The 23150-nt window shown below is 36.1% G+C and overlaps 1 protein-coding gene across 2 annotated transcripts in view; it reads right to left on the bottom strand.

The window, feature by feature from the left end:
* Positions 1 to 1094, bottom strand: part of G2e3 (G2/M-phase specific E3 ubiquitin protein ligase) — a 61719-nt gene extending 60625 nt beyond the window's left edge. The window contains exon 1 of one of the 2 annotated variants that reach the window (XM_027929757.2): positions 976 to 1094. In XM_027929757.2, the coding sequence (XP_027785558.2) occupies positions 976 to 992 (17 nt within the window). In that variant the 5' untranslated portion in view covers positions 993 to 1094. Of the gene's footprint in view, positions 1 to 604; positions 789 to 975 lie in introns of those variants that run through there. The other variant, XM_071607800.1, reaches the window with a different exon arrangement.
* Between the last annotated feature and the right edge of the window lie 22056 nt (positions 1095 to 23150).

Below are 23150 nucleotides of genomic sequence, written 5' to 3'. Positions count from 1 at the left end.
TCCTGTAAAGCAACACAAAATTAGTCTGACAGTTTTTAATAAGGCAGGATATAAAACCTACAAACATTTAAAGTACAGTTTACATTTACCATCCACATTTAAACTATTCAAAAAGGTATGACTTTATTTGGGCGGGTGAGAGTTTAGTTCATTAAAAATGAGCAAAAAAGAAAAGAAATTTCGAACAAAACCCGATTCTTGAAGCATTTGAGTTCTTCACAAATGACCCCTCAGTTGGCCAATGGATAAAGAGGGTGAAAAGGCAGGGCGGTGGAACTAAACCTTATCCCTATTGTTAGGAAACTAAGACCCAGCGAATCATCTCGGTTACTGTGACCAACTTAAAAGAGCAAGAGTCTCGGATTTTTGCGGTACACGAAAAATGTCAACCGTGGAAGAAAAATATCCGGGTTTCAAATACAAAGGAGACTCGGGTTTCAGTTTAAATCCCCACCAGGCATTTCGAAGACTGTCACTTCCCTGCGGTCCAGGGTAATACAGAACGCTGGAGTACCCTCTTAGGAGGAACTCGGAGCCACAGAGCATCTCTTCGTTCTAAAGCTGCCCCCGACCTTCCATCTTTAATAAAGGGTAGTTCTTTTACCTGTGGTATCGCTTTCGCTATGACATTCACGTACTGAGAAAGCTGCAGAACTGATGGAAACGCTAAATTGCGATTACGAAAGAGTCACCCAGACAGCGTATAAACAAGTCTTGATGTCAGGGGCCGGCCAGGCCTTCAAATCCTCAATGCTCAGGGTTGGCTTGGTATGCACAACCGTCGGGAGTGTTGGCCAGGGTGACTCTCCCCCGCGCCCCGACTTCCCATGGTCTGCACACCTGGTCCCTGCAGACACCCGCAAAGGTTCTCCAAAGCCCCGCTACGCAGTCGGCCTCCCGACCCAGCTATCCCATCCGATGGCCCCGCTTCTCTCCCTGGAATACTCAGTTTCTTCCGGTTCCCCATCTACTCACAGAGGCTCGCGGAGCATAAGTTCCAGGGTGGCCGCGTCACTTTTCCCTTCTCGCGCAGCACTACTGCAAGCCACCAGCGACCAGCCCCATCCAACGGCCCGTAGGATTCAAATTCTCTCACTTCCGCCCGCAACCCGGAAGGAGCGGTCGGCCCCGCCCCCCAGGGCAGAACCCGCGGGGCGCGGGCTGTGGGGTAGGGGCTATAGCGCCCCGGCTGTGTTGCTGGGTGCTGGTTCCGCTAGCCTTTCCGTTTGCGGCTTGTTGGCTTTTTCCAGTCTCTCTTCTTTTCAGGTTCTCAGAGAGGGCCGGGCGGTGGCTTCTGCCTGGTGACTCTTGAGCTGCTTGTTTCTAAAATGGATGGAAACGTGCTAAAGTTTCTTCGTCTTCAAGGAATGGGGAAAATGGGAGCACTACTGCGCCGGGAGGTTTTTACCTCTCCCCTCACCCTGGCGTAAACCGAAGCAGGAGCAGCCAGAGGAAAAAGGCAAACCTCCACGTACTCTGCACAGGTTTCCTTCGCCCTCCGGAACCGCGCCCGACAGCACCTCTAAACGCTTTCCATCCACTGCTTGAGGAAGACAAAAAAAGACAAGTTTGCCAGTCACCCCTCACCCGGCCACAAATTGAAAATAAGAGGTCAGAGCGGTTCCCGGTTCCAAACAAAATATATGAGAATAAATATTAGAAAGCAATAACTGTCCCCACCCCGTATAAAGGATCATTTTGCAAGACTATTACGTACCGTTCTGTAAGGTTCTTGGGACAGCAGTGTCCTATTTTTTAAACAAAGAACTGCATATTTTTTGATCCTAAAGGTCTTAAGCTTCTGAAGGGCTACGTCTGGGAGCTTTAAGAAATTAAAGAAAGAATTGAACATGCTTTTAGGGGGCGGGGTGGGAGAAAGAATCTTAACTCCAACCTTTGGGGTCCTGATTGATGGTGCCACCAGAGGGATCGTACTCACAGTTAATGGCGTTGATTTACCTAAACTGATGAGTTCAGACTGAGCCATGGCAGCAACATTTCTGTCTCTGTCAAAAATACAATCTGAAAGATTTGCTGGATTTTTAGGAATTTATCTTACAGATAATCTGACACAAGGAAGTATAAAGGTATTTATTGTATTGTTTTTAGCAATGGAAAATAAATAATCTGTGTCCACCAATAAGGAAATGGTTAAAGAAATAGTTAAGTAAGTTATATGTTAGGATTTGGCATACATTGCAGGCACGAAAAGTAACGATCAGTAGCTATTCAAATACTGGAAAAGGCGAGTTTTAGAATGACTACAGTATCCTGTAAATATATATCAGCATAAAAAATTTCAGGATAGATGCATAAAAAGTGTGAACAATTATTTACAGGAGTGGCAAATAGGGGTGGTAAGAGATGGAGGTTTTTTACTTTTCACTTTATAACCAGCCGAATTTCTTAAATAATAAGAATGTTTTACTTTTGGAATTTTGTTTTTAAATAAGATTGTTAGAAATTGAGTATATTCTGGAAACAGAATTCGATTTAATAAATGTATAAATTACAATGTTTGGATAGTCTGCGTTCATTCATCAATTCCTTCAATGATTGGACCACACATTTCATCATTCATGATATGTTGTATTATTCAGTGTTCCACATTTCTAATATGTCCCCATTAAACATATAACTTCTTGAAGTTGCTCAAAGACAGAAACTAAATCATATTTTCCTGTCTTTCATAATTCTTGGTACCTTCCCACCATTAAAGTTTCTTACTTCACAGGAATTAAATTCTCAAGTTGACCTGCAAGTAAAGTTAAATATTCTTAAATTGCCCTTGAAAAGCCCCGACAAAAATCACAAAATATTATATATTATATTGTATGTAATGACAATTATATAATTATTGTCTTTATATAACTATAGGCAAGATTCTAAAAATAATTGTTTCCTGTGTTCAATCCTTCCCTAGGACCTTTAATGAATTCTTCAATCTCTTCCACTAAAATGTTGATAAAGTCACCATCACCCAGCAGCCTAGCTATCAGTCAGGCTGAGATTAATTTCTTACCAACATTGAAGGACCCTATGTAGTGTCAATCATGTATATTTTAAAAAATATATTTTTAGTTATAGATCAACCTTTATTTTGTTTATTTAGTTTTATGTGGTGCTGAGGATTGAACCCAGGGCCTCACACACGCTAGGCAAGTGCTCTATCACTGAGCTACAACCCCAGCCTTCATTTGTATATATTTTCCCCCTAACATTATCCAGACTTAATTGTATAAATTGCCTATAACACTCATGCATTGAGTAGCATTTCCAGTTATTTACACTATTTAAACTTTTCTTTCTTCCCATCAGAGTTTAGTATAGGTAATTATAATAAGTAATGCTACAACATTTCATGAACAAAATAAAATCTTCAGTAAATATCCACCGACTACACCAAAGAGCTGGAGGAAACAGACTTACTTTTTATTTTTATTTTTGGTACTGAGGATTAAACCCAGGGACATTTTAGCCCTGAGCTACATCCCCATTCGTAAGTTTTGATTTGCTTAGGGCCTCATTAAGTTGCTGAGGCTGACCTCAAATTTGCTATCCTCCTGCCTCAGCCTCCCAAGTTGCTGGGATTATGGGTGTGTTCCACTATGTCTGGACAGACTTACACATTTTTCTTAAAAAAATATATGTATATATATATATATATATATATATATATATATATATTAGTTGTAGGTGGACACAATATCTTCATTTATTTATTTTTATGTGGTGCTGAGGATTAAACCCAGGGCCTCACATGTGCTAGGCAGCGCTCTACAGCCCCAGCCCCCAGACTTACACATTTTTTAAAGAAAATATTTGTATTGGACATACTAACAAATCTGGCCATCATCTGATAGGTAATAACATTTTTAAATTAAGTAAAATATACTTATATAAGTATTTCATCTAATAAAAGCTGCAAAACTGAAGAAGAAAAAGAATACAAAGATTTGTTTTAGTTTCTCATAACACCTCAGTAATCTGAACAAGCTGAGAACTGAATCCATAGACAATTTCAATCATAGCTAATTTAACTTTTCTCTTCCTTGTATTCCCCTTCTCATTCACTTCACATGTAGCAGAAAGCAAGACAAAAACATTTGTGGACCAACAGCCATCAGCTTAACATGCAAGAGCCAATACAAAATGCTTCAGCAGAAGAGCTCCAACAGTTTACCTTGAAAGATTCTTAGCACAACCAACATAAGTGACAAAAACAGTAAAAATTCCTAGAAAGAAATTTAAAGAATAATATAGGGCCTGACATTTTAAAAAATGTAATGGAGAATATAAGTGATTGTAATGTTCATAAAAAATAATTAGAATTGTTAAGATAGTTTAGGGGAAAAAAAAAGATTCACGAATGCTGAGGATAGATATTTTGTCTTACCACAAAGCTAAAGTAAAACTTGCCACAAAGCTAATACAAAGGTTAGTAGTCACACACAAACAATTGCACAAGCAAACCAACCAACAAAAGTCAAACAGATCAGACAAAAAAAGTATTAGCCTAAAAAGACAAATACAAGGAGTGGGGTCATACTAGGAAATCTGAGACAGGAGGATTGTAAATTTAAGGTCAGACTGAAAATAAAGTTAATAAAAAGAACTGGTAGATGTAGTTCAGTAGTAGAGCAGTTGCCTAGCATATGTGAAACCCTAGGTTAAATTCCCAGTATATATCACACACACATACACACATACACACACACACACACACACACAGACACGACAAATACATAGAGAATCTAGAATTAACTGTATAGGGAATATTAATGATACTAAAAGCTTGGTCCATGTCTCCTTTGACAATTCAATAATAAGGACAAGGTTTTGAGAAAAAGGAAAAAGAAATTTGATTGATTGGCTAGCTAATGAGAAACACAGGGGACTACTGTTCCAGAGGCTGTGATTCTTTCTTCTGAAGAGAAGAGAGAACTTCAGGGCTGAGATCCAAATATTGTCAGGAGATGTAAAGTGTCCTTGAGAAAGTCATTGCTCCAGGTTTGGAGTTTCTTTATTCTTGTGGGCAGTGATATTCTTTTGAGGAGTGAAGGACACAATAGCTTAGCATGGAGTGGAAAAAATGTTAGTCTTGTTTCTCCTGTTGTGCGTGGGCCGCAGGAAGAAAAGAGGAAAAACAAAACAAAAATGTCAATTTAAAAATAAGCTACACGTGGGTGAGCAACAAGGTTTATAGTCAAAAGTACAAAGTGGACTCCTGTTACATTACATTAATATATTATAAAGGTGGCATTTCAGTTTCAGGAACAGGATAGTTTCATTTATAAATTGATCAATGCTGAAAATAATTGGCTGTTCACATGGAAAACACAAACTTAAGCTTCTACTTTGCACCATATACCAAAATAAAATTCTAGAAGGATTAAACAGTAACAAATAATTTATGTGCATATATGTATATATCCATATACTTATATATATGAGATATATGAAAGAGAGAGACAAAAGAGAAAGGGGGGAAGAGAGAGAGAGAGAGAGAGACCAACTGAGAGAGTGTAGTGGCACCCTATCCTACACACACACACACACACACAAATCTTAACTAAGCTTCTCCAGAAATCTTCACCATAATTGATTTTAAGACTATAAGCAAAAGAGTCTCTACAAAAAAGTTCAATGTAGTTAAACTTCCTATTTTTATGTTGTCCTGTTTTACTTGGCCACTGGCCAGGAAGAAATCAACACTCCAGGTGCTGGACACCCCCTTACTAGTTTTTCACAAACATGCATCCACTATAGTATTTTGTAGAAATGTGTAAACAGGGCCTCTGGCCTTGAGCTGAGCTTCAAGATGTCTGAGATGTCTACATTTCTAAGATAAGAGAAGTTACCAATTGGGCTCCATGGTAACAGCTGGCAGGGGGAGGAAAGAAAGGGGAGAAGAAGCCTCCCCTTCTCAGGTATTGTCCTTGAAGGGTTAACTTGCCCAGAACAGTGAAAGAAAAAAACTACTTTTATGTGAACTTCTACAGACCGTGAGTTTCTGAGCCTCACCCCTTACATGCTGGGTATAAAATTCTGAAACTATCTGAACTTGGGGTTCAGGGGATTGAGTACAGCAAAAGCTGTGCCCTCTGAGCCTGGCTGCAGCCAAATAAAACTGTTTCCTGCTATCTTTGGTGCCTTGCCTCGTTTGTCCCTACAACATAAGAAGTCTATTCTTCCCTTAAGTCACAGTTAATCTTCTATTTTCTCTCTCTTTCATATCTATCTCTCTCTTTCTCTCTCTCTCTCTCTCTCTCTCTCTCTCTCTCTCTCTCTCTCTCTCTCATTGTAGGGACAAATGAGGCAAGGCACCAAAGATAGCAGGAAACAGTTTTATTTGGTGCAGCCAGGTTCAGAGGGCACAGCTTTTGCTGTAATGTTAATCCCCTGAACCCCAAGTTCAGGTAGTTTTAGAGTTTTATACCCAGCATGTAGAGGAGAAACTCAGAGGTTTACAGTCTGCAGAAGTTCACATAAAAACAGTTGTTTTTTTTTCTTTTACTGTTCTGGGCAAGTTAACCTTTCAAGGACAACACCTGAGAAGGCGAGAGTTTCTTCTCCCTTTTCTTTCCTTCCCCTGCCAGCTGTTACCATGGAGCCCAATTGGTAACTTCTCTTATTTTAGAAATGTAGACATCTCTGTGAAGCCAAGCTCAAGGCCAGATGCCTTCTTTACACATTTCTACAAAATACTATAGTGGATACATATTTGTGAAAAACTAGTAAGGGGGTGTCCAGCACCTGGAGTGTTGATTTCTTCCTGGCCAGTGGCCAAGTAAAACAGGGCAACAGGAAAACAGGAAGTTTATCTACATTGAACTTTTTTATAGAGACTCTTTTGCTGATAGTCTTAAACTCCACTATGGTGAAGATTTCTGGAGAAGCCCAGTGAAGAATTTCTGTGGAGAAAGAGGGTGCCATTACACTTAAGGCAGGAATCCTAGAAGCCATAAAACTAAAGTTAGAGTTTAAAATATCTGTATGAAAAAGTCATCATAAAACATTATATGATAAAGAGATTCTGTGTGAAAATATTTATAAAAATTAGGATACTAGATCAACAACTCTAATGTAAAAACTTCTTGAAATTTGTTTTTTTCACAAAGCAGTAAAATGGGTAGAAGAAATGAACAAGTAATTCATTGAAAAGAAAATGAAAGAATACAATAAGCAAAAATATACTGAGTCTCACTACCTCACTTTTGGAAATACAAATTAAACTACCAAATGCCAATTTTCCTCTCTTGGATCAACAGAAGTTAAAGCAATGCATAACATCCAACACTGGGAAGTTATGGTATAAAAGGTACCCTTAGTCACAAGGGCATACGTTGCTACAATTTTTTTGGAAAGCAAATTCCACCAAATTTTCTCAACTTTGGAATTCACCTACAGAGATAAATATGCTAGTGCTTTTTGAAAACGGTACTTGTAGTGGCTCCTGACTAAAAACAAATATCAAGAGAGACATGACTGAATGAATAAATTAGAATGTATCATACTATTTGACCATATCCCTCTCTGTGCTTATTTTCCTTGTCTGTTTCTTAGTTCTTCTGATTCTCAAATATTGGAATTCTTTGGCATATACTTAATATCCCTAATGATGGCATGAATGCTATGTATGAAGTTTTCATCCCATAATTTAAAAAAATTGGACTAATCACCTTTTGCATTAAGTTATAAAGAGAATATTGTACAAAATAAGTATATGATCATTTGTTAGTTTATGACTTCATGATTAGTATGTATTTGTCAAACATTTATTATGCTGTTAGCAGTGCTAAATTCTGAATGGAGTTTTATTCATGTGTTCACCAAAATGTTCCTTACTGTAGTTTGCCAGACCAATCTTTTTATTTCTAGTTCTGAACTTAAATTAAAATATATTTTAGGAAAAGTAGGTTGTTTGCTACCAAACAGGGATCTTTTTCTCATTGTCTCATTCCCTTGAATGTTTTGATCTACAATTGTAATCTAACTGTGGTTAGGTGTCTTTTAAGTAAAACATACCACCTCCTGGCAGCAGGAAGCACCACCCAAAACAGTGAATTTCAGGTCTCTTCTTTCAGGGTTGTTTGGATAATGAGTAGGTATATTAACAGCAGTGATTTGGAATGATACTATTCCTGCTGAGTAACTGTGTGGTTTTAGCAAGAAGGTCTGAAAGTTTCCTTGAGGTGGACATGAGACACGGTATTCTAATGCAGGTCAAAAGTATGACTGTTTATGTTCACATTATCCTTCTTCAGGTTGGTGTTTCAAATAAATGGTTGTCTGAATGCTTTTTTAATTGCAGTCTTTGTCCTGAAGTGTTTACATAGAAACCAGAGCCTCTTTACAATTAAGATAACTCCAAATGCAAGAGTACACACTGGTAATACCACCCAGTAGTGAGCAAGGTGCTTGAACTGAGTCTTAACATTCTTGGATATAGTTGCTGGCAATCAAAAGTGTTCTCAGTTTATTTTGTGTATTATAATTTTTTAATTTCCTCTCAGAATACTAGAGGAAAAGGAGTTGATAAAAATGACTCAGTTATAAGCAGTTCAATTCTCACCTGTGTCTTGATAGGGGTGGAAGAAAACCTCAAATTCTTATAAGGGTCTTGGCCATCAAATTGCCACTTAGGAAGCAAGCACTTGCTTAATGCTTAATTTCAACCCTAGGGCATTCTCGTGGAAAAATAAAAATCTTCAGCAAGACCTAGAAGTGCAATGTCCAGAGTCTGGACTTTTTAAAGCTAGACAGGCTGAAGTTTAAACACTAGCTCTATTATTTCCAAGCTAAGTTGGAAGCATCTTTGAGCTTTACCAGTCATTTGTAAAACGTAAATAATAATAACTACCTCCTTGGTTTCTTGTGAATGCTAAATGAGAAAACATTCAAAATGGTAATCATGATTAGACAAATGGGAAAATCATAAGGCTGATGTTCCCTTTCTTTGCCTTTTAGTGGTAGGTGAATTTCAAGCCCAACATTCTTAGGTTGGCAATCCACTGAGTCAGGAAAAGACTCTTTCCTCTAGGTGGATCTTAGCTTCTTGCTCTTCTTCCTTTCATAGCATGATAAATTCCTCAGTCACCTGTTCCCTACTTTTCATCTTGGAAGCTAATCTGAAAAATTAACCCATGTCAATATAAGGGTCTTATAGATTAGCTCTAATAAGTTATACCTGTAGCTAAACTGTATAGTGAGAATTTATGGGGTAGTCACATGTGATATTTTCTATCTAACCCCCCTCTATTTTTAATTATTATTAGTTTTTGCAAGTCTATTATTTCAAAGGTGACTCTTCTTTGGTATTTGTACTTCAATATTTTGCCAGTGATCATAATGGGGCAGTGAGGGTTCCTGTATATGAGGCTAACTAATAAAAGACCTTCGGGAAAAAAAAAAGATAACTATTTTTTTTTTGGCCATGCTGGGGACTGAACCCAGGGCCTTGTGCATGTGAGGCAAGCACTCTATCAACTGAGCTATATCCCCAGCCCAAGAGAGTTAATTTTTATTCAATACTTTATATCTTTATAAATACTGTGAAAAAACTATTTAAACGTAGATTTTAAATGCTGATAAAATAGATGATAAAACTAGGATTAAGTATTGTTAAATATGTGCCCAAGGCCACAGTAAACAGAATTGTTTATTTTAACTCCAGCTTGTTTGGATGTGAAACCTGTTCTTTTTCCATTACAATATTTCAATTCACATGCTCTGTATATGAGTAGCTACAAGAAACCTAATATTAACCTAAAACAATCAGTTGTTAGCATAGTTTATTTCTTATGGAAGATTTGTTTACTCATCTGTAGAATTGTAGGATGTTAATTTGATATAGGACCTAAAATATTATCTTGTTTTAGTAGAAGCTTTACTAATATTACTACAGAGAAGATTCTAGTACTAGACTAGAGGTTGAATTAGATTGTTGGTTCTCAAAATGTGGTTCATGAGGTGCTATAGTTTAGATCTGGAATGTCTTCAATAGGCCCATACATTAAAGGCTTGGTTCTATTAGGGCTTTGTGTTATGGTGGAACCTTTGAGGTGGGGCCTAACAGGGGGTCTTTGTGTTATTGGGGGCATGCCCTTGAAGGGAATTGTGAAACCCTGGTCTGTTCTCCTCCTCTCTCTCTTGATCCTGGCCATCAGGTGAGTGGGTATGCTCTGGCACACACTCCTACCATGATGTGCCACTGCAAACCCAAAGCAACAGGGGCAACTGATCATGAACTGAAACCTTTAAAACTGTGAACCAAAATAAAACTTTTTCTTCATAAGTTGATTATCTCAAGTACTTGTTACTGTAATGGATTTTCTAGCCATTTTCATTATAATACTAAGACTTTTTACCTTTCTTATTTATGTTCTCCCACAAGTGTACAGTGGGGCTTTCTGGAGACTATGTGAGATATGATATTGCAACAGATTAAATGTAGAAACTCATATGAAAATCCAGTGGTTTTCTAATAATAAGACAATAAGAGATTTGCATAAATGCCACTCTTCTCACTGAATTATTTTTGTTTTGGAAAATAAAAATATTATGTTAACATGTACTATGTATACTTATTTTAACAGAATTAAATATACATGTTAAAACTTTCTTAGCTTTAATATTTAATATGGTAGTATGGCAGTATGTATAAACGTGGCTGTATAACCAATGTGATCCTACAATCTGTACACGTGGTAAAAATAAGAATTCATACCCCATTTGAATCAAATGTATGATATATGATATGTCAAGATCATTGTAATGTTTTGAGCAACCAATTAAAAAAAGAATACAAAAAATGAATAAAATATTTAGTATGGTAAATAATAATAAACGTGAGTCACATAAAATCTTTATTATTTGTTCTTTTCAGATATACATGACAGTAGAGTGTATTACACATACATGGAGTATAACTTATTCTAATTAGGATCTTATTCTTGTGGTTGTATATGATGTGGAGTTTCACTGGTGGTGTATTATATGAACATTGGAAAATAATGTCCAATTCATTCTACTGTCCTTCCTAATCCCATCTCCCCTCCCTTCCCTTCATTCCCCTTTGTCTAATCACTTAATTTCCATTCTTCCTTTCACTGCTTATTGTGTGTTAGCATCCACATATCAGAGAATATTTGGCAGCCTTTGGGTTTTCAGGACTGGCTTATTTCACTTAGCATTATAGTCTCCAGTTCTATCCGTGTACCATCCAAACTCATAAAGTCATTCTTTTTTATGGCTGACTAATATTCCCTTGTGTATATACACCATATTTTCTTTGTCCATTCATCTGTTGAAGGGCACCTAGTTTGTTTCTATAGCTTAGCTATTGTGAATTGAGCTGCTTTAAACATTGATGTAACTGTGTCACCGTAGTATGCTGATTTTAAGTCTTTTGGGTATATACTGGAGATTAGGATAATTGGATCAAGAGGTACTTCCATTTCAAGTTTTCTGAGAAATCTCCATACTGCTTTCCAGAGTGGTTGCCCCAATTTGCAGTTCCATTACATAAGATCTTTTGGTGGTCTTCAGTTTTTAAGAGCATAAAGAAATCCAAAAAGTTCAAGGGCTATAGAACTAAGTAATAACTAAAAAGTAGTTTTAGGCTTTTGATTTTTTTAAGTGCCAGTAAACATAAGCAAACAAACAAACAAAAAGACAGAAATCCTTCCAAAATTTTGGGCAGCAGCACTTCTAATTTTGCCAATGGTATACATCTGCTAGGAGTACATTAACAAAACACAACTGGATACTTTAAACAACAGAAGGTATTATCTCATTGTTTAGCAGGCTAGAAATATGAGATCAAGTTGTTAGCAGAGTTGGCTCCCTCTGAGGACTGTGGGGAAGTACTTGTTCTATGACTTTCTGAGCTTCTGGTAGTTTGCTGTCAATCTTTGGCATTCCTTGACTTGTGGATTATCACCCTTACCTAAGACTTTATCTTCAAATGGCATTTTCCCCATATGCATGTCTCTGTCCAAATTTTCTTTTTATAAGGATACCTGCAATATTGGATTAGGATTCATCCTTGTGACTTCATTTTAACTTGATAACCAAATAAAGATGCATTCCAAGGTATTGGGGTTAGGACCCCAAAATATCTTTTTTGAGGGGGAATGCATTCAATTCATAGCATCAAGTAGAAAAGAAGGACTGGGGATGTGACTCAGTGGTAGAGCTTCTTAAGTCTGTACACTTCTGTTTAATTTTATTTAGCATACAGAAAATCCTGACCCTAGGTTCAAATCCCTAGCATTACTTAAAAAAAAAATGAAAAAAAACTTCTGTCATTAACATGAACACCATCTTATAAAATATAAAATATTTTCCCACCAAAAAGCTGAAAGAAACTAATTAAGAAGATCGTACTTTAAAATGCTTATATTTTAGGAAAAATTCAATATGGCAAAGTCACATCATGCAAAGAAATTATGTTCTAAGATCAACCAAGAAGGTTAAGGTTAAGTATAGTAAACATTACTCTAAAAAATTCCCTTAAATTCCCATATATAGCAATATGAGTATATAAGTGAATAATGTATACTATAGTCAAAGTATAATTCTATAATGGAATCATATTAAAATTAATAATTCAGAAGTTTCTATATTGAAACACTCCAAATATATGAAGATTCCATTCTGGCTCTTTTCTCCATCCTTGTTGTTTTCTTAGTGTAGACAATTTCATTAACTCTTCTAACATTTTCAGCTTTCATTCTCTCACCTGACAAATACTTACTTAGCTCCTGATATTGCCAGGCTTGTTCTAGGCACTGGAATTCTGAGATAAACAGGAAAATTTTTAAAATTTTTAAAGTGTTTTTGTACCAGGGATTTAAACCTGGGGCACTTAACCACTGAGCCAAAGCCCCGAGACCTTTTAATTTTTTAATTTTGTTTTTACCTTTTTTTTTTTAACGTGGTGCTGAGGATCAAACCCAGTGCCTCACGCATGCTAGGCAATCACTCTACTTCTGAGCCACAACCCCAGCTCAGACATTTTTATTTTTTACTTTGAGAGAGGGCCTCACTGAATTGCTGAGGCTAGCTTTGAATTTGTGATCTTCCTGCCTCAGCCTCTGAGCCACTAGGATTATAGACATGTGCCACTGTGCCTGGTGAACAAGGAAGGTTTGACCTCTGTTCTTACAGAGCATACAAAACAGTGGAAGAGAAAGATGATAATCAAATGAACTATAGCAAGGTGCCCCCAAAATACTGTCAAGTAACTTGTTATAAAGATAAAATTGTGTTTATCCTTACCATAATAAGGGAGAGGACAACCTTGACTGAGTCTTCATATCATTTCCAAAAGGGAAGAGCTCAGGGTTTAGATTTGAATTAAGAGGGATATTTCAATGAGGGTGGGAGAATTGATTAGGATTGGGTAAGGATTATAATCTCTTTAAGACTGTGGACACATCAAGGTGAAGATTTCCAGGCAAAGGTATAAAAAATATCTGGAGAATTAATAGTTATTTAATCCTGTCTTAAAATTGTGAAGCGTTTGATTTCACTTAAGTGAGGTTTTTAAAGAACATTTCTGAAACAAAATTAAAGTTATTTGTCACTTTTGTTTTCCAGGGCAAGAGATTCCTGAAATTGTGAAATCAAGTTAAAGAAGACATGGGGAAAATGATTTTTAGTGAAGACAGCAAAATAGTATAGTCTTATTAGTGTGGTCAGCAAGCTGGCCCATTCCTAGCATTTCCTCCTTATGGTCATTATTACCCTAAACTGAAGGATAGATCATTCACATCTGGGGACATATCAGTTCCCCACCTTCTACTCTATTTGTACGTCATGATGATGAATCAGGTTTTGGGGTGTCATTTTGGCTCTCCTATTTCCATAGATATCAGGGATCATGGTGTTTTTTGGTCATCGATGATTTTTTTTTTTAAATTGCATTTTAGCAAGATTTGCTAAATCATTTGATGACACAGTATCTATGCAGCAGCATTGAACATATGAGGGACAACACATCTGAACACTACCTCACAGAAAAATGCTGGCAGAAGGATCATGATCAGATTTTGAAGTTTATTTCTCATCCAGAATCAAGAGTGTCCATATTAAATCAACAGAATAGATTCATTACCAATCTGAAGGCACCAAAGATTTGTCTGTTTGCTTCTTAGACCATTTAAGTAATATTAAAAATTCTAGAGATGTCTGCAAGCATGTAATCACAATATTCTTTCCTTAAAAGAGCATATGTTACCCTTTAAGAGGCCAATATTTCATCTATGTGGCTCTGTTCTAAAACACTGCCTGTCCAATTTTATGAACCTCCCAGGCAAAAAGTTCAATAGCCCAGATGGCATTGTCTAACACTTCCACTACTCTCTGAGACACAACATGTAAAATTACACTAAAATTAGGGGCCTTTTATAAAGCATGTATTGGAAAGAATGTAGAACAGAAAGCAGTCATTAATTTCCCTTGAGTAGTGAGTATTTGGATCTCAAATCTAGCTCCAGTTTTTCTTCTCATTTAATTAAGTTTATATAAAGATTTCTTTTTCCAAGAGGGGTAACTTATTTTCTAAAGTGAACCCAGGTAAAGTCTGGCATCATTTTATCAAGGTAACAAGCCTCTATCCAGTTTGTAAATGGTAGTCAGTAGGCTTTTGTACCACAAATCCAGTCCCAGTCATTGAGGACCACCCAGTGATATGTTTTCTGCTAAAATATTCCCTCAGGAGTTGTCAAATAGCATGGTAACATTTTGGCTTCACTCATCATCTGACACCAGGCAATGTCATCAGTGGTATGGAGAGGCTGGGATAGATCTAAGTGGTGTTTCCTACTTGCAAGATCTGTAGCAGTGAGACAGCCTCCAGATGCACACTATGTGCTCCCTAGAGATCTTCAAAGTTCTGTCTCTATAAATTCTTAATTACAAAAGCCAGCCTTTATGAAAGAGCCCTGAGGATTGTTTCAGCAAAGATAGGAAACTCCATTTCTGCCATAGGAATGATATGATTGGATACTTTAAATTTATGCTTTCTGGCCTATTATGTTGTTTACCATCTGATGGTAAAATAAATGATTCATCTAATGATTGAGTCCAATTACATAGGAAGCCAACTAATTCATTTCAAGAAACTGGTGCCAAGAAAAAAATGGGTGTCTCTCAAAGGAAAATGTATACAAACTCCAAGAGTCAAACTGGATGCTTCAGCCAATTCATGAGTAGTTTACAACCAGGTATTGGATTTATGCCAACTAATTAAAAATGCAAAACTTTACATTAAGAACAAGTCTTTGAAGAAAAAAAAAGGTTTAAATAGGAGAGGAAGAAATAAAATTATTTGTAAATGACATGATTGTCTATGTAGAAATCCTGAAACAAATCTACCAACAAGAAACTGGAACTAACATACAAGTTTAATGAGGTTTCTGGATATAAGATCAATATGCAAAAAAATTGTATATATGTTAACAATAGACAATTTGAAATTGTAATTTGTAAAATACTATTCACTATAGAAATAAAAATAAGATACATTAGGGATAAATGTAATGAAATTGTGCAAGAATTGTACACTGAAAACTATAAAACATGGCTGAGAGAAATGAAAAAAAAAAACTAAATAAATTTAAAGATATACCATGAAGATCAATAATGTTAAGATACCAGCTCTCCCCAATATGATTAATAGATTCAATAAGATTTCCACTAAAATCCCAGAAGTTTTTTGTTATAGAAAGTAACTAGGTATTCTAAGATTCATATAGATATGTGAATAATCTAGAATATCCAAAACATTGTAAAAAAGAATTGTAAAGTTGAAAGACTAAAACTATGTGCAAGACATTTATGAAGCTACAATAATTAAAGAGTGTGGAACTGGTTGTAAGATGGACAAACAGAACAATAGAACAGAATAAATCCAGAATTAGACCTACCTATACATGAACAACTAATTTTTGACAATGGTGGAAAGCAATTCAGTAGAGTAAGGACAGTATTTTCAGTGAACTACACTGGAACAATTTATATCCATTTGTAAGAAAATGAACTTTGGGGCTGGTGATGTGGCTCAAGCAGTAGCGCGCTTGCTTGGCATGTGCGGGGCGCTGGGTTCGATCCTCAGCACCAAATAAAAATAAAATAAAGATGTTGTGTCCACCGAAAACTAAAAAATAAATAAAAAAAAGAAAGAAAATGAACTTTATCCATACCTTCAACTACATACAAAATTTAACTCAAGGGGCTGGGGATGTGACTCAAGCGGTAGCGCGCTCGCCTGGCATGCGTGCGGCCCAGGTTCGATCCTCAGCACCACATACAAACAAAGATGTTGTTTGTGTCCGCCAAGAACTAAAAAATAAATATTAAAAAAATTCTTAAAAAAAATTTAACTCAAAATGGAGCAGATCTAGATGCCAAACACAAAGCAATAAGATTTGTAGAGAAAAGACAAAAATCTTTGTGACCAGGTAGAGATTTCATAGACACAATACCACAAACCATAATAGAAATATTTAATAAATTAAACTTTATAAGATTAAAAATGTTTGCTATTCAAAGGACACTGTTTAGAAATCTAAGTGGTGAAATGAAAATGAAAAGGCAAATAAGTTGGGAAAAATACTTATAAATCAAGAACTTGTAACCAGAATACATTAAAAACACTAAAAAAAATCTATAATAAGAAAGTCCTATTAATAAATGGGCAAACAATTTTAAGAAACACTTCACCAAAGAAGAGATATACATGGCAAATAAGCAGATGAAAAAGATCACTGGTTATTGGGGAAATGCACATTAAAACCAATGAGGTTCTACTTACCTATGAGAATGACTAAAATTCAGGAGGAAAATTCTTCAAAGAGGGCAAAGTAGGAAGCACCAGAAATCTGTCTATCCACCTAGATGACAATTTGTTTGATGTAACCGTTTTGGAATTCTGGAATCTATTGACAACTTGCAACTTCCAGGGGAAGTCTTCAAGGATAAATTGCAGTTTTTTTTTTTTTTTTTTTGTGGTCAATTGCAGCTCTTAGTGGAGTAGTAGCTACCCATTCCCTTTCCTTTAGCCCTGTGTTGGGTAGTTGTGCCTATGTTCCTGGAGCAGCTTGGACACAGCTTGAAGGAACCAGGGTGGGCAGAAAGGATTTCCAAACACTCGGGATCTGTACTTTGAGTGATTGCTGTATCTGATCACAGAGGTAGACAAAAAGGTGGTGGCCATTACAATTGCATCACCCTTCATTGTTGTAGACCCCTCTCCCTCTGGCTAAAGTGGTATCCCAGGAGACATAAAGGGCCAGTGCTTTCCAGCCTTTATTTATCTCTTTTTGCCTTTTTAGGAGCCACATATTGAAGAAGAGGACATTTAAAAGAAACCACATTTATGGGGGAAACTAGAAAGTCATGCATGCACAGGTGAAGGCACAGGCTCAGCAAATAACCAAGAAGACTTTAAATTTATACCTCAGGCTGATCCTTGGCACAGAGACAGCATGCAGCAATCAAAAAGTAAAAACAAAAACAATCAAATCCTGGCCAAGAGGGAGAATCCAGTTTCCAAACTACTACATTATTAAATTCAAATGTCCAATTCTCCACACAAACACAAGTCACAAGGTGAAAGGCCAAGGTCTGTCATCGGAGATTAAAATGCACACACACAGATAGCAGTGACAAAGATGAAGCACTTTACTGCAAGCTGGTTCTAGCTTATATAGAAAGTGAGAGTCCGTTATCTTAAACCAGGAAGCTCCTGGGGCCAATCATAGTAAAGGTCATGTCATCACCTATGGTGCACGCTCATCCGCCCTGCATAAGATTCATGGGGGGCACGAACTGTCCACGAGCTAGGAAAACGGGAGGACCAATTAGAAAAATTTCAAAACTTGTTATCCGCCCACTGGCAACTTGCCCGCTGCCATGTTGCATTAGGGGCTCCTTATCTGAAAGGCCAGGGGAGTTCTAGCCGCCCACTGGCAATTTGCCTGCCGCCATGTCTGAAAGGCCTGGGGAGTTCTCAGGGAGACTCCCAACACAAGGCATGCACAGAAGCAGAAAACTCTGGCCCATACAAAGGAAAAAAAATTGAGCTAATACACTATCCCTGCAAAATACATTACAGTAGATCTACTAGACAAACATAGACCCCAAAACAGCATCTTTAGATCAAAGAATTAAGACATGGAGAATTATGAAAATGATGTAGGAAGAAAATGCAAATACCAATAAAGAAATAGAAAGCCTAAAAAGAAACCAAAAAAGAAATTATATACTACCAAAATACACAAATAACTAACATGAAAAAAAATTTACTAGAAGGATTCAAAGGCAGATTTGAGCAGGTGGAGGGGAAAAATTAGTGAACTTGGAAATAAGACAATGAAAATAACAGATTCTGAGGAATAGGAAGGAAAAAACTTATGCTTAGAGGAAGTCCTGCCAGTTAAAATGAAAGGATACTAGATGGTAACTTGAAGCTGCATGAAGAACTAATAATCTCAGTAAGGTGAATACATGGACAATTACAAAAGCTAGACAGTCAGCCTTTTCCCCCTCCGTATTTGCGGATTCTACAATTGTGGATTCAACCAACTGTGGACAAAAATTACATAAGTACTGAAAAGGTACAGATATATTTTCCTGTCATTATTCCCTAAATACTGCATAGCAAATATTTATATAGTGTAAGTATTGTATTAGGTATAACAAGTAATCTAGAAATGACTTAAAGTATATGAGAAGATGTGCATGGGTTATACTAAAATGCTATACCATTTTATTGAAAGGACTTGAGCATCTGCAGATTTTGGAATCTGTGCAGAGGTCCTGGAACCAATCTCCCACAGATACCCAGAAATGATTCTATTATTATAACAATGATGTATTATTCCACTTTTTGTTTTCTATATGATTTCAGAGGTTGTTATGTTAAAAATTGTTATTCTAAAAGTGTTATTATTATTAAAATTATTCATTAATTTAATGATTAACAATTATTAAAATTATTACTCTAAAAGTTATTATTTTAGTGTTATTGTAACCTTCATTTGTAACTCTACACTATCTTCTCTACATTAATTGATACATTAATGTATTAAAAACTTTTTAGTTCATGTTTTTGGAAACACAAATAAAGAGGTCATTTTTTGACATTGATTGAAAGGGTTGTTGACAGAGCTGTTAAAAGTACAGAGTATATAACTTGGTAGAAAGCTGAGGATATAACTCAGTTGGTAGAATGCTTTTGCATTGAGTGCATAAGGCTCTGGGTTCAATCTCCAGCACTAAACACACACACACACACACACACACACACACACACAAGTGCAGAATATTTTGTATATTATTGGAGTTAAACTGGTATGAATTCAAGTTACAGACTTATGACTTTAGAGTGCTAAATGTAATTCTCATAGTAACCATAAGAAAATTGTTGAAGTATATACACAAAAAAGCATAAGGAAAAAAAAGGTAAACATTTTACTACAAAAATCAACTAAACACAAAAGAAGATAGTAATGCAGGAAATAAGGTACAAAAAAGCAATAAGGTATCTGAAAAACAAATAGCCATATGACAGAAGTAAATCCTATCATATCAGTAATTATTTATAAATGGATTAAATTCTCCAGGAAAAAGAGATTGGCAGAATGGATAAAACCAAACCAAAACAATCTATGAAAAGTCAGACAGTACATCTAACTACACACTATCTACAATAGACTAAATTTTAGATCCAAAGACAAAAATAGATTGAAAATAAGAGGGTAGAAAATGATATTCTATGTAAATAGTAATCAAAAGCAGGGAGGTGGCTATAATAATATTAAAATGACTGAAATTAAAGAGTAATCGTATCAAGTGTTAGCAATAATACAGAGGAACTAGAACTCATACACTGTGGAAATTTAAAATGATACATCCACTTTAGAAAACAGAAACCTACCTACTATATGACCCAGTTATTATAACAGAGACTTGCATACAAAAGTACATAGTGGCTGTGTATACAATAACCAAACCCTGGAAAAGTTCACTAACTGATAAATGTATGACAAAATATGGTATAGTTATATAATACAACATAGCAATAAAAAAGAAGTACTTTATACACACTATTATTTTAAGAATGAACCTAGAAATAATTATGCTTAATGAAAGCTAGAAAAAGAATACATACTATATTAATTATGAAAAATTTCAGAAAATGCAACTTATGGAGATAAAAGAAAGCTAGGTGATTGCCTGGAGATGAGGTATGAACGGGTGAGAGATTATAAAGGGGCATGAGGAAATTTGGGGGAGTCATGTATATGTTCATTGTTTGATTGAATGTGGTGATGATTTCCTGGGTGTTTATCTGTTTCAAAACTTGTCTGACTGACTCCTGAGTTGCTGGGATTAGAGATGTGTACCATGAGCCAGAGTCCCTTCATAGGTTCCTTTTTTTCTTTTATTAGTTGCTCAAGACAATACAATGATCTTGACATATCATACATTTGATTCAAATAGGGTATGAATTCTCGTTTTTCCACGTGTACAGATTGCAGGATCACATTGGTTATACATCCATGTGTATACATACAGCAATCCTAAAGGTGCTAAAAGCATGCAATGGAGAAAGAATAGTATCTTCTACAAATGGTGCTGGGAGAACTGGAAATCCATATGCAACAAAATGAAATTGAATCCCTTTCTCTCACCATGCACAAAAGTTAACTCAAAATGGATCAAGGAGCTAGGAATCAAACCAGAGACTCTGCGTCTAATAGAAGAAAAAGTTGGCCCTAATCTCCATCTCATGGGGTTGGGCTCCAAATTCCTTAATAGGACACCTATAGCACAAGAGTTAAAATCAAGAATCAACAAAAGGGACGTATTCAAACTAAAAAGTTTTTTCTCAGCAAGATAAATAATAAGTGAGGTAAATAGGGAGCCTACATCCTGGGAACAAATTTTTACCCCTCACACTTCAGATAGAGCTCTAATCTCCAGAGTATACAAAGAACTCAAAAAGTTAAACAACAAAAAAACAACCCAATCAACAAATGGGCCAAGGATCTAAACAGACACTTCACAGAGGAGGATATACAATCAATCACCAATTACACGAAAAAATGCTCACCATCTCTAGCAATCAGAGAAATGCAAATTAAAACCACTTTAAGATACCATCTCATGCCAGTAAGAATGGCAGCCATTATGAAGTCAAACAATAATAAGTGCTGGAGAGGATGTGGGGAAAAAGGTACACTTGTACATTGCTGGTGGGACTGCAAATTGGTGCAGCCAATTTGGAGGGCAGAATGGAGATTCCTTGGAAAGCTGGGAATGGAACCACCATTTGACCTAGCTATTCCCCTTCTCGGACTATACCCAAAAGACATAAAAAGAACATACGATAGGGACACAGCTACATCAATGTTCATAGCAGCACAATTCACAATAGCTAGATTGTGGAACCAACCTAGATGCCCTTCAATAGATGAATGGATAAAAAAATGTGGCATTTATACACAATGGAATATTACTCAGCACTAAAAAATAACAAAATCATGGCGTTTGCAGGGAAATGGATGGCATTAGAGCAGATTATGCTAAGCAAAGTTAGCCAATCCCTAAAATACAAATGCTGAATGTCTTCTCTGATATAAGAGAGGTGACTCAAAACAGAGTAGGGAGGAAGAGCATGAGAAGAAGATTACTACGAAACAAGGAAGAGAGTGGAAGGGAATGGGAGGGAGAAGGGGGATTGCACAGAAGATGGAAGGAGACCCTCATGGTTACATAAAATACATATACGATGGTGTGAGGGGGAAGGGAAGAAAAAAAATACAACCTTCATAGGTTCTTGATGGGAACTGCAAGATCATTGAATGCTGCCTTGCTGAAAGTTTCAATAGAACAATTTGTTGATGAGACTAGGCTGATTTCTTTTTATATTTTATTTTTTAGTTTTTAGGTGGACACAATATCTTTATTTTTTTATTTTTATGTGGTGCTGAGAATCAAACCCAGCTGAATTTAATCTTACTGTGGAAGGAGAGATTATCATCCTGGTAAATGATAATTGTTTTAATAGTTTTTGAAAGTGGGGAGGACAAACATAGGATATTTATTCAGTTTAGGAGCATGGTTTAAGGTAATTCTTTCAGAAGAAGTTTTAATTAGGATTAGATGAAGATTGTGATCACATAGTTTATGATTGGTGGGCCCATCAAGGAAAGAATTTTGAAACAATCCCTTGAAGTCTTTAGGAGTAAGTAGTCATTTGATAATATTTATTGGAAAGATAAAAACTTTGGCGTTCACTTAAATGAGTTTTTCAGGGGAGTCTTTAAATTTTTTTTAGTTGTAGATGGACACAATACCTTTATTTTATTTATTTATGTGGTGCTGAGGATCAAACCCAGTGCCCCATGTATGCGAGGCAAGCACTCTACCACTGAGTCAGAACCCCAGTACCCTCAGGAGATTCTTGAACCAAAAAAAAATTTTTTGTAGTATAAAGGTAGACATATTGATCAAGGGAGTCAAGTTGAGAGTTGAGAGATACCTTTACATTATGTTCATATGATTTTTTTTTAAATTAAGGTAAAATTCACAAAGCATAAAAATTAACCACTTTAAAGTACGTAAAGTGGCATTTAATGTATTCACAATATTATACAACTATTACCTCTCTCTAGTTCCAAGAGATTTTCCTCACTCAAAAGAAAATCTCATACCCGCCAAGCATTTACTCCTATTTATCCATCCCTTTATCCACTGGAAATCACAAGGCAACTATTTGTTTTATAGATTTTCCTATTCAGAATGTTTCATATAAATGAAGTCATACACATGTGATTTTTTGTGTTTGACCTCTTTTAACTAGCATAATGTTTTTAAGGTTCACAACACTGAAGTGTGTATAGTGCTTCATTTTTTAAAATCACTGAATAATGTTCTTTTCTGCGGACACATTGTATTTTGTTTAATCTTTCTTCATTTGATGGACACTTGGGTTGTTTCTACCTCTTGGCTGTCATGAATAGTGTTGCTATAGACATTCATATTCAAATTTTTGTTTGGATGCCTGTCCATTACTGTGACAAAATACCTAAGAAAATTAAAAGGAGAAAAATTTTATTTTGGCTTATAGTTTC

This window comes from Marmota flaviventris, chromosome 2 (assembly GCF_047511675.1).
Source record: "Marmota flaviventris isolate mMarFla1 chromosome 2, mMarFla1.hap1, whole genome shotgun sequence".
In the NCBI taxonomy this organism is placed as follows: domain Eukaryota; kingdom Metazoa; phylum Chordata; class Mammalia; order Rodentia; family Sciuridae; genus Marmota; species Marmota flaviventris.
Note: the sequence above shows the minus strand (reverse complement) of the source record. Positions and strands in the feature narration are given on the sequence as shown.